This window comes from Solenopsis invicta, chromosome 4 (assembly GCF_016802725.1).
Source record: "Solenopsis invicta isolate M01_SB chromosome 4, UNIL_Sinv_3.0, whole genome shotgun sequence".
NCBI lineage: Eukaryota > Metazoa > Arthropoda > Insecta > Hymenoptera > Formicidae > Solenopsis > Solenopsis invicta.
The window spans coordinates 24,555,357-24,568,576 of record NC_052667.1 but is presented as its reverse complement, the minus strand read 5'-3'; the positions used below and the strand labels follow the sequence as shown (position 1 = coordinate 24,568,576).

Genomic DNA, 13,220 nt, shown 5'->3' with positions numbered 1-13,220 from the left:
GCGGATAAACGTACATTAACAGATAAATTGCACATAGTCGTATTTCATTTTTAAGAAAAATAATAAGAATTTGTTTTATGAAGTTACAAATCTGATTTTTTTACGTCTTAAACTAACATATATTTCTAACCGGTGCTTGAAATAAATTCTATAATTACTGTCACTCATTTTTCTAGTCGCTGAAATAAATTTTAAAGTATTTTAGAAAAGCATTCATTTGCATTCACGTTTTGTTGATACAAACCATTTTCACGATAATGGTGGAATCATGATAATTTGTTTAATAATAGACTCTTATTATAAGGCACTACGTCTCTTTTATGTTACGTAATTCCATGAATGTTCTCTATTATGTTGTATATGTATCATGTAACGTATAATATAAAACAATTAACACTTGAACTTACGAGTAGATTGCCTTTTTTATTTAATACAAATACATGCAAAAAAATCAGAAATGTATGTTACAAAGAATACTATTTTAGTGTCAAGGTCTTGCTAAGACCGTGTATAATCCTATCACGTCTTTAATTGTATTATAACGTAAAGTGTTAATATAATTTACAGTCTATAAATAAAGATTGCAAATAATAATTCGTACATTATCACCTTTGCTCAGAAATATAAAAAAATGATTATTATATTATATTGGTATAAAGAAGATGTATATCGCGGTTTCGCACAATCTCTATTTGTTCGACTTGTAAATCTGTACTGAGAAAGACCGTCACTGAAGGTCGAAATGTTTGCTTGACATTGGATTTATGCTGTGATTTATTTATTTGCGTTTGACATCCTGCGTGGCTCTTAAGCTCATTAATTCTAATTTTAAAATGATTATTATTATCATTATTACGTGAACTATAAATGATGTTGATTCTATCTGCGACATTTATATTCAACGTACGTAACAAAGGAAGTAAAAGACAGAATGTATAGAGACTGTAGCATACTATTAAATTGATTTGCAAAAATAATTAGTGTGCGCCGTAAAATAGGTAAAATGCGATGCATTTTTCTCTGCAACTCTACGTGCGCTGTTCTCATGAAATGAGAATTCGTTTCGTTCGATGAAAATAATCTTACATTATTCACACCACGTTTCACGCAAGGAAAGATTATGTCAAGTTTAATGACATTTTTTACGTTTTTCAAACCGTTTTATACTTTCAAATAGTATAAAATATATACTTGTACAGATATACATATTTTATATGTTCCATATTCAATTTGTATTTAGATGCAATTGAAAATTATTATGTATTTTAAGTGGAGCTTTTACAATAAGAATGGAATACCTCTGAAGAATTGATGTACAATCCTAAAAGAATATAGGGTATATACATACTTACAATATATATATATATATATATATATATATATATATATATATATACATATATGTTTTTTTTAACTTTTTGTTGACAATCAAGGTCATTTTTGGCAAACAAGCAAAATTTCACTTATAAATATTTTTGTAATAAAGAATTAGAATAGAAACGTTGAATTCTTTCCTAAGATTTTGTTAGTTATGCTGAAAAAGTGACGTTATTTTAAAAAAGATCCAGAAAGTAGACAGCGTTAATAGTTTCACAAGTGAGTTTAGAACTCCAACAAATTGAAAAATAAGACATTCTTTAATATCCTGTAAAACGTTTGTTTAAAAAACGAAATACCCAGTGTATTTCTATTTTGAAAATATGTATTTACTAAAGAATAAGATACAAAATTACATTAAAAAGTGTAATTAAACATTAAACGCATTCTTCTCAAAACGTTACTTTTCAAAGCGATAGTCATGATAACTTAACCATGATTTATTCGATCTATTTAAAATTTTAAACAAATCGCGTTGACTGGAAACTTATTCCACACGCATATTCACTAAATAATATTAAATAATAATTTCCGATTACTACTTATTTTAAGTAATGCAACATCATTTGCTGATACACACTTCAAAACAGATAAAGAAATCTAAAATATCATTAACCTCATTGAATCCATCTCTTTAAAACTGGTAAGTTTTAATCACTGCTGCTCGCAAGATAGCATATCAAGCTAACAATAACAGAGAATATTTCAATAATTAAGCTTTAGTTTGGTTATACATAACGATTAAATTTTGAACAAAAAAAGCTAAGCTTTCTGCTACTACTACTACATATATTACTGCATTACATGTATTATATATTATATTTAATACGTTCAATTGTATTTAATAATTAAGAATTTGTTAAAACTTTTTATTTCAAGATATGTATTTTTTACTTAGTAATTACTTTTAATACTATAAGTGTAAAATTTTCTTATGTTATTTTAAACATTAAAATTTTTCCCAGCTCAAAACTCAGTTAATCAAAATTTATAGATTATCAGCATGTGTACATAAAATATTTTTTTTTTCAAAATCGCTCTCTCTCTCTATTGAATTTAACACAAGAAAATTAAAATTTGTAATAAACTTCTGATTTGAATCGCAATTACAAATGTAAACACAAAATATCACAAATGTAAAATTTTTCCTCAATACTTAAGCCTTGTTGACCAATAAAAAGTTAAGAGATAAGTAATCTTCATCAAGAGAGATTATAAGTATATAAATACGCAAGAAGAAATCAAGAAGAAATGAATAGTCATCTTCATATGCAAGCGATTGCTCAATGAGAAAACATCAGTTTGTCACAACGTAACTCTATTTGATACTAAAATATTTATTGAGAGTGTTTATAAGTTTATTTAATTACCATATTTTAATATATATTACTTAATAAACAAATTTAGGTGTACAATCTTATCCATCTTACAAGGATAACAATAAAATTTGTCACAAATAAATTAGAAATATTTAGTAATACATACAATCTAAAAACTGAAGAAACACAAGTGTGAAGAAAACTGAACCTGATTGGAACAACAATTACGACAAAAATGTTGGCTACCATATTATTATTTATTCTTGTTGCATATTTGGTGTTTCATTGTTACTTTCATTATGGACCAAAGGGACGATTAATCAATAAAATATCAGGCCCAGGTTATCCAATAATTGGTACTTTATTGGACTGCCTACAATCATCAGGTACGTTAAAATTTTTAATATATTATTATTAAATTAACTAATTCTAAAACGTACAACTATCAATATTATATGACATCCAATATTACATATCAATATGCCTATTTAATACATTTATTAATTACATAAATTTGTCAATATTCTTTAATAATATATTTATTCCCTAAATGTTATTGTTAGAACATATATTTAATGTATAATAATTTAAAATATATGTATTTAAAAATAAACTATAGACTAAAAACTACGTATAACCGCATACAATTTTTTTGGAAGATTTGGTTCGATTCCTGAAATGTTACTTTTAATACCAATTAAATCTTAATGTGACTGAAAAGTGTATCAAGACATTCAAATAATGGCTATATCGGTCAAAAGCATTTTTTAATTAAACACTACTTGGGTTGGAAGATTTTCAATGACAATTAGAGAGATAGTAGCAATTAGGTTTTGTATAGAAATTATTCAATTTTTTACATTACTTTTCCTAACTAGCAGCCTCATGTTTTTGTGCATTAAAAATTTTTTATTTCAATATAAAATTTTCTCATTTTGTACTGTTTCCTCATTAATTCTTTTAAATTAAATGTTATATATTTCATTAAAACTTATTGAAATTAAATACAACCACTTGGGTTAAAACTGATGAAAGATTTTTCAATGGAAATACATTTTTATTAGATTACACAAATTCAAAACATTACAATTTAATTTATTTATTTTAAGTACCACTTAGGTTAAAATAACAGATTTGGTAGAATACAAATACTACCACTTGGGTTTTGTAGAAAAAGTATATTCTCTTTATAATAGAGGCACTTTAGAAGTTTCATACATTTTTTTTAAGAAACGCATATCATTTTTATTAGAATACACAATTTCAAGATATGTATTTTAAGTAAATACCACTTAGATTTAAATAAGAGATTTTTCTCTTATTTAATAGAGAGTCAGTTCAAGAAAATATTAATATAAATACGTAACATTTTGATTGAAAAAAACAAAGATTTTTTGCGCGTATGGGCACCTTTTTTACCTTTTTTTTGAAAAGGTAATCCTAATATACGGTGCGCTGTTTGGGGAATCTTGTAAATGTTTAGAAATCCTCCTAGAAAAATTATTAAGCACTAAAAATTGGAGCTATATATTATAAAAGCAGCACAAACAACCGCCCTTTGGACTCAATGCTGATAATTTTTCTATTGATTGAAAAGTGTGGAAACTAGAATGCTCATTGGACGAGAGACCTATTAGGTCCATCGTAGCGGTTGAAGTCGGCATCGCTTAAATAAAAAAATTTCTCTACTCTTATATAATATAAAGCTCTACTAAAAACTGCTTTTGACCGCTATTTTCGTTATGTAAATGTATTATATTTAGTAACAAACAATCTTTACAGTTCTTTACAGTCTTATAAAAGAAAAAAGTTATCATAATTATTGTAGCATTAGTAGCATATATTTATTATCATTATATTTATTATATTATTATTATTATTATTATTATATAGCATATATTTATTATCATTATTATAAAAATTGATTTTCTATTTAATATTGTAACATTACTATTCCCCTTCAACATAAAATTACGTTTCAAGACTGAAAAATTTAACCAAGCGTCGTTTAGTAAATTTGTAAATGTACAATATATAAAATCACACAAAAAATGTCAACACTAAGATCTATCTGTGACTGTTAAGGTTCTTTAATTTTATGTTTTAATGTCGCTCTATGTTCTGTTATTATTATGATTACAATTTTATTTTATTTATAATATAATATTTATGTATTTGAGATACGCGCATTTTTCAGAGGGTCTTTTTAAGCTTATAATTACAAGAGGCGACACTTATTATCCTATTTATAAAGTGCATCACTACCTATTTCTAAGGAGTGTATCTATTCGTCATCCTGATGATTTGGAGGTAATAAAATCCAAAGAAAATTAAATTTTTTACATACACTATTAAAATACAAATTTAGGAATACCTTATTTACTAACGTTTTACAAAAATAAACTCATGAAAATATGATATTGTAAAGGTAATAAAATGTTTAAGCCGTTTAGATTATACAGTTTAACGAAGTATCTTCATTAAGAAAGATTAAGTTACAAATAGTATTTAAATTAATATACTTTCGATAATTTTCTAGGTGATATTAAGCAGTACAAAGCACATAGACAAGAGTATAATATATAATCCATTACATCCTTGGTTAGGTACGGGTCTTCTTACCAGTGGAGGTAAAGTAATCACGCCAATATTAATATATACTGTTTTAACCATCAAAATTTTATTACATTAATAATCAAGTAAAATATTTAAACATAGATTTTAATTTAACAGATTATTTTACATTTAAAGCGCTATCTCGGTGTATAATTAATTATGAATAAAAATAAAAGCATTTAGGGGAAAGTTGCAATGCCAAATACGTACCACATAAGTTCTTTTTTATTATATTTCGCATTTGTTGCTGTAAATAAGTAAGCATTATGTTTAGCAGCATTATTATTTGATTATGGTTTATTTTATTGTTATCTTAGGTTCTAAATGGCAATCGCGGCGAAAAATATTAACTCCCGCATTCCATTTCAATATATTACAACAATTTGTTGAGATTTTAATTAAGGAAGGGAAGAACATGACAAGATCTCTGAAGAATGCAGAATGCACTGTTACAAAAGATTTACTACCGTTCATTAGCGAACATACGCTGAATGCAATATCCGGTATTATATTCTACTTATGTTTGTTTATATCCAAAAAGAACGATGTTAAATAGAAATAATTTTTGGTCTAGAATTAACAGTTAAGTTATTTATTCAAAACTGTTTATAGAATCCTTTAAAAGCAAAAAAAAATATTTGTTCACCAGGGCCTGGGAAAATTATAAAAAAGTGGGATTTATTATTAATTGCTGAAGTAGTTATATGAGCGTTTGTTAAGCGCGCGCTTTATACTATTAAAATAAAATTTATTACCCATTTATGTGCTTAAAATAGGTAAGTAGTAAATGTACAGAGTATGAGATTTTGGTTCACATAATATACAAGGTGTCCAAAAATTCCCGGATTTTTTAATTAATGTTAGCATGTGAAAATAGACAATTTTATTGCGGATGTAATAAGACTACGTAATTTTTATAGATTTTTACATGCTAAACATGAATCCAGTGTCAAAATTTGGCTATCGTTATTATTTTAGGAGAAATGAAGTCAAAGAAGTAGAAAACTACAATTTTGATGATTTTCATGGTGTTGTATCACCCACAGCAAAATGCTTTTCTAAAATCCGTTTACGCCACGTGAAGATATGAACTCTTAGCTTTAAATTTCAGTTTGTTTCATTTTGTTAAAATCTTTTGTTTTCTAGATATAATTAGTTGGAAGAAAAAATATCAATTTTGCGGGCGTATTACTAATATAATTGCTCGTAACAATGTCCCTCTAATGAGTGTGAATAGTTATTTTAGACATATTTTTATTTTATAAAAACATTAATAAAATTTAGTTATTACATCACAAGAACAATGACATCAAGCTGAACATTATAATTGTTCTTGTTCTGCTTAATATCATTGTTTTCATGATGTGATATATTCACCTTTTTGACAATTCACATAAATTTTATTTTAATTCAATTAATTTTATTTTAATAGTATATAGCTTAAAAAATCCTCATATGGCTACTTCAGCAATAATAAATTCCGATTTTTTATATCTTTTTCTAAACCTGGTAGTCAAATTATTATTTTCTTCTGCTCTTAAGAGATTCGATAAACCGTTTCTAAGAAACAACTTAGATGTCGGTTCTAAACCAAAAATGGTCTCCGTTCAATATCCTTCTTCTATTTTGAACAAAATGAAGAGTAATAAAAGATATAAATTTATTATAATAACGTCACAATAATCTAAGGTTACTCATTTTTTAAAATATATGATTACATTGTCATAATTTTTTTTTTTTAGAAACTGCCATGGGCACTTCTCTGCAAGGAAAAAGTTTATTTAAGCAACGGTATCGAAAAGCGGTTCACCGAATGGGCGAATTGGCTCTTTATAGGTAATTTATAATATATGTAATATAATCTATATGTCATCTTAATATATACATACAAGAATCTTACTACTTACAATATTACGACGTTCCGAAATTTTACATGTAAATCTAATTGATTATAAGTCCAAAGTCAAAACTATTACTCTGATATATTGTTGATATATTACTTCACTAAATAAATTAACTATTAAATTACTAAATAAAATATTATGTTAACGAAAATAAATAGTTAGTATTTAATGTATAACATCCAGTCGACAATTAGCACTCTGGTTCGTTGCTCATTTTAATATGAAGGCCTTAACAACTTGCAAATTTTAATATGTTCAACGCTAAAATAGTATAACAAAATTTAAACAAAATAATTATTTTATTATTAAAAACATTATTATAAAACAATATTTAGACAAATCGAAATAATTTCTTTATAAAATTATAATTTTTAAAGTAATATTTGCTATTATAAATTATAACAATATTGTATTTTGCTCAAACACAAATTACTAACTTCAACAAGTTATTACGAGTTAACAAATAAAGTACCAGAAAATTTATTGAATCTAAAGGCACCTTTCATTATTTATCATTACTTTCATTATTTTCATTATTGAATCTAAAGACACCTTTCATTATTATCTTTCAGATAAAAATCTTTAGCTTAAAATTAGTCAAAAGTTAGAGGTCTTATAAATTTTCTTCAATTTTTTCATTAAATTTCTTATAACATTATGGTTTCCTTTTTTCTATTACTTAAGAAATAATAGGTAATTGTATAATAATCAAATTCTTTTACAAAGTAACACTAACATTTTAAATTTATATAAATAACATTCTATAATTATGTACATTCTGTAATTATATGCATAACATTTTATAATTTAATAATTTAGGTTAATGAGGCAGTGGCTGTCGAGCGATTGGATTTTCTCATTGTTACCAGCAGGTAGAGAGCAAGCAAAAGTTTTGAACACATTGCACACATTTACTGAGAAAGTACGTAAAAATTTCATCTTGTTTAAGAATTCTATAAATATTCTAAATTGCATAAAATTATATATAAACAAAAAATAAAGAAAGCAAAAATCTTGTAATTTTTATACAAAAAAATTAAAAAGCAATTCGTAAACGTTAACAAATACGTCCTCACAAGGGCGTAACCACTGAAAGTAATTGTGGGACAGTGCCTCCAAAATCATTATAAAATCATTATGAAATTCTCATGTAATTATTTTGCAATCAAATGCAATCATGAAGTCAGATGAAATCACCGAAAATCATAATGAAATCATATAAAATTACTAGAAATTAGCAAAAATTATAAACATATCAGCAGAAGTAATTTTGGATTTTTGTGTGATTATTGAAAATCACGTGTAATTATCATAAAAACAATAAAATGATGCACGATAATTATAAAATTAGATGAAATTAGTACAAGTTTTTGATTTTCATAACAATCTTCATAAACTATTTTTTTAGAAAAATCTTTTATCAATCATAATTTATTCCAATAAAATCTTCAAGTCAGCAGTTAGGCATATAATTTTGTGAGTGGATACCCCACAATTTAAATTTGTTAGAATAAAATTATTAATAAACAAATGATAATGGTGTTTTTAATCAAATAAAATTGTTTCTAATCACAAGAAATCTAATAATTTCTAATAAATCACTAATAACTGTTGTGTAATTATATGAAATCATTTGTAATCAGATGAAATCACGTAATATGTGAGGCAACATCAGCTAGTGGTTACCCCCTCGTGCCGTTAGCATTTATACAAACAATGAAAAGTAAAACTATGTTGGATGTGTGTAGATTATTGCAGAAAGAAAAGATTATCATATGCAGACCAATGGACAATACTTGAAAAACCTTAACACAAATGTTTACGAAGATGATGCAGAAACCATTGGGAGTACGTAATACAAAACTATTAAATTCTAAAATCTAATAGGGAAACGTCGTCAATAATTCGATACTTGTATTATAATTTTAAATTTAATTTAATGTTGCGTAAAAGTAGTAAAACAACAATTATAAAAGTTATATAATTTGATTTAGTTAGAAAAAAACGACTAGCATTGTTGGACATTTTAATACAAGCATCTCAAGATGGTACTTTAAGTGATTCAGATATCAGAGAGGAAGTCGATACTTTTATGTTTGAGGTATTTGTTGCACGTTATATACGCTTTCTTCTTTCTTTTACTGTAAGATTTGAATGCATATCAAAAAAGCAATATGTGATTACAGGGTCATGATACTACAGCGACGGGTATATTCTTTATTTTATCATTATTGGCTGAGCATAAAGATATCCAGGTATTCTTTGTTAAATGAGCATTATGTTTAGATAATAAGATTAAATAATTCCTTCAACTCAATAAATTGTTTTAAAAAAAGAAATATAAAATTTATTGCATGCGTGACTCCAACGCAACATATTATTTATTGAAAACATAGAAATGTTTTTCTAACACTTTTCTTCTCTTTTTCATTATTATAAAAATATTTATATAAATTGGTTACATATATGTATACAATATGTGTATAATATTACATGTATAAATTATATGCTTTATTATACATTGTACATATAATTAATTTTAGAAGGCCTTAACGAACATAGATCTTACTGCTGATATTTCTTATGATTTTATATACATTTAACACTATCAAATTGTATGTCGATGAACTTTTTGTTCTTAAAACGTAATTTTAAATTAAACAAGAATAAAGTTATTTTTAAATTAAATCTCGATTTAATATTGTGATATTACTACATTTGTTCAACTTGCAAAACTGTATTTTAAGATCGAAGAATTTATCAGCGCGTAGTTTGACGAACTTGAAGATGTAAATAAAATCACACAAAAAATATCAGCATAAAGACTGATGATTAAAATAAATTAGTCGTGTATTCACGTTTGTCTGTCATTATTCTTTTATTATATATATTGTACGTTATATACATATATGTATATACAGAGGATGTCGAAATTTGTAAATTAGAATATTATACTAAGAAAGTTCTTGAAAAGCTAAGCACAAAAAAATTATTTGTAGACTTTTATTTCAAAAAATAATTTTTAAAATATGAAAGTTTAAAGCTGGTCAATCAAAGATTATTTTACGGTCGCTTGTCATACGGTGAATATTATTTGCGCGGTAGCATTAGTATCTCATAAATGTGTAAAGCAGTTTGTGATTAATCTGCTTTGCACATCAACAACTTCGTGAAATAAAAATTTACAAGCAACTATCTTTATTTGCTTCATTTTTGAAAGACCTTCTTGCTATAATATTTCGATTTACGGATTTTAGAACACTCTTTAGACAAAACATTTTGTATTTTCATTGTTTATATACTGGGAAAACATTATTCGCGTTCGCACGCGGAACATCTTCAAAATAAATTCTATAATTATTTTTCTGCAGACATAAAACATGTATTTTAAAAGAATAAAACGTGTTTTTATATTAATGTTAATAATACAGGATTGTGTCAGAAAAGAAGTCAATGCTATTATGCAAGAGAGTGAAGGGAAACTTACTATGAAATCGTTGCAAGATATGCAATATTTAGAGAGATGTATAAAAGAAGGGTTGCGTTTATATCCAAGTGTCTATTTCATATCACGGGTTACTTCGGAAGAAACACAATTAAGTACGTAACTGATTATAAATCTATTGATATATATATATATATATATATAATATGACACATTGTGAAACATGCCATTAAACATTATACATATTCGTATGCATTTACCTAATAAAACTTATAACATATTTTCTCTTATTTTTAAATTACATTTGTTTATCTAAATGAAACAAATAAATAATAAGGTAAGATGTCAAAGTAATAATTCCAAAGTTAATTGTTTAAGTTAATTAAACATTATAATACAACGTTATAATACAATTTTTAAGAAATGTGATATTTTCCATAGGATTGAAATTATCACATTAAATTTCCTATTATGCTAATTATATGTACACACACAAAGCGTATGTGTATGTAAAATATTAAACATTAATATCTAACCATCAAAAGTTAGCAACGTCCTCGTTTTCATTTAAGGTATGTTACGTGTACTATAGAAAATCCAGGACGCAATTAATTTAAGATCGCTAGGCATTAATGATGCCTTGTGTAGCTATTCTGCATCACATATTTGTTTTTCAAATTTTTATAAAACTTTTAAACGGAAAGAACAATTATACTGCATTTAAATTTTAACTAGATACAAGTGAGACAATAATTGTATGTTGGGACATCAAAATAATTATGCGGAATATCCAAGCATGATGATATTGCTGCAGTTTTAACATTCTAGCGATCAAGTTAAATATCCTTTATTTAAATACAATTTTTTAAATGTTTCAATATAATTATTTTCACATTTAAATTTTAGCAAAATTCTTCTTTCCATGTAAGTGTTATGTTACATTCTTATAAAACGTTTTTCAGAATCATATGTAATACCTGCCGGTACAGTGATGCATCTTGATATTTACGGAGTTCACAAAGATCCCAATTTTTGGCTAAATCCAGAAATATTTGATCCAGATAGATTTTTACCTGAGAATATTCGAAACCGTCATCCTTATTCGTATATACCATTCAGTGCAGGTCCACGTAATTGCATTGGTAAGATGTTTATTCGTATCTTTATATATGAACAGATTGCAATACATATCTAATTCTAGGTCAACGATTTGCTTTGCTGGAATTAAAAGCGATAATAGCCCCCCTGGTTCACAATTTCTACTTGGAGCCCGTTGATTACTTAAAGGATATACGAATAGGTGTTGACTTGGTGCTTCGCCCTCTTAATCCGCATCATCTAAAATTTATCCCTATTGCCACGAAATGCACGTAAGCATTTAAAGGTATTTAAACAATAATGACATATGATCAGTTAAATATTTGATTCGACATACAATAGATTTACACTGTACCACAATTACTTTCAGTGGTTACGCCCTTGTGAGGACGTATTTGTTAACGTTTACGAATTGCTTTTTAATTTTTTTGTATAAAAATTACAAGATTTTTGCTTTTTTTATTTTTTGTTTATATATAATTTTATGCAACAGAATATTCATAGAATTCTTAAACAAGATGAAATTTTTACGTTCTTTCTCAGTAAATGTGTGCAATGTGTTCAAAATTTTTGCTTGCTCTCTACCTGCTAGTAACAATGAGAAAATCTAATCGATCGACAGCCACTGCCTCATTAATCTAAATTATTAGATTTCAAAATGTTATGCATATAATTACAGAATGTACGTAATTATAGAATGTTATGCATATAAATTTAAAAGGTTAGTGTTATTTTGTAAAAAAATTTTTTTGATTATTATACAATTATCTATTATTTCTTAAGTAATAGAAAAAAGGAAACCATAATATTATAAGAAATTTAATGAAAAAATTGAAGAAAATGTTTAAGATCTCTAACTTTTGACTAATTTTAAGCTAAAGATTTTTATCTGAAAGATAATATGTTTTTAGATTCAATATATTTTCTGGTGTTTTACAATTGTATGTCAATTAAATATTTAACTAATCGTATGTCCTTATTGTTTAAATGCCTTTAAATGCCTACGTATACAATTGTTTTATATATAAATTTTATACATAAAGTCCTAAAATTTATGTAATAAAAAGTAAAAGCAAAAGTAATACTTTATATGATCAAACCTAAAAGTATTATATCAAATAATTTATCTCGTTCTGTGCATTTTATATAAAAGTATTAAGATACACAGTTATCGCAAAATTAATAATTTTACAAGATATTTTATATTTTATTCAAGCATACTTCAACATAAAGTATAAGGTGTCTCATAAGTGACATAAAATATTCATTTTTTTGTGTCAATGTGCATATATCAACTTACCTCAATACTCTTATGCACAGAATAATGAGATAAATCACTCGATATAATATTAGTAGGTTTAAAATGATGCTAAATATATACATATTATATGCTGTATGTATTTATATGTATATAAATATATACATATTATATGATACTTAAGATAATACTTAAGACGGTTT

At 25.6% G+C, this 13,220-nt stretch overlaps 2 protein-coding genes across 3 annotated transcripts in view; both read left to right on the top strand.

Moving 5' to 3' along the window:
• The window catches only part of LOC105203688 (cytochrome P450 4C1), a 43,956-nt gene extending 35,078 nt beyond the window's left edge, over positions 1–8,878 (top strand). The window contains exon 13 of the mRNA XM_039448328.1: positions 8,860–8,878. Coding sequence (XP_039304262.1) covers positions 8,860–8,863 — 4 coding nt within the window. The 3' untranslated portion in view covers positions 8,864–8,878. The remainder of the gene's footprint in view (positions 1–8,859) is intronic.
• LOC105204409 (cytochrome P450 4C1) overlaps positions 2,461–13,220 on the top strand; it is a 37,891-nt gene continuing 27,131 nt past the window's right edge. The window contains exons 1-12 of one of the 2 annotated variants that reach the window (XM_039448321.1): positions 2,461–3,082; positions 4,894–5,006; positions 5,236–5,326; positions 5,630–5,815; positions 7,055–7,148; positions 8,036–8,138; positions 8,965–9,064; positions 9,211–9,317; positions 9,403–9,471; positions 10,648–10,816; positions 11,624–11,803; positions 11,863–12,031. In XM_039448321.1, coding sequence (XP_039304255.1) covers positions 2,932–3,082; positions 4,894–5,006; positions 5,236–5,326; positions 5,630–5,815; positions 7,055–7,148; positions 8,036–8,138; positions 8,965–9,064; positions 9,211–9,317; positions 9,403–9,471; positions 10,648–10,816; positions 11,624–11,803; positions 11,863–12,031 — 1,532 coding nt within the window. In that variant the 5' untranslated portion in view covers positions 2,461–2,931. The remainder of the gene's footprint in view (positions 3,083–4,893; positions 5,007–5,235; positions 5,327–5,629; positions 5,816–7,054; positions 7,149–8,035; positions 8,139–8,964; positions 9,065–9,210; positions 9,318–9,402; positions 9,472–10,647; positions 10,817–11,623; positions 11,804–11,862; positions 12,032–13,220) is intronic. The other variant, XM_039448324.1, reaches the window with a different exon arrangement.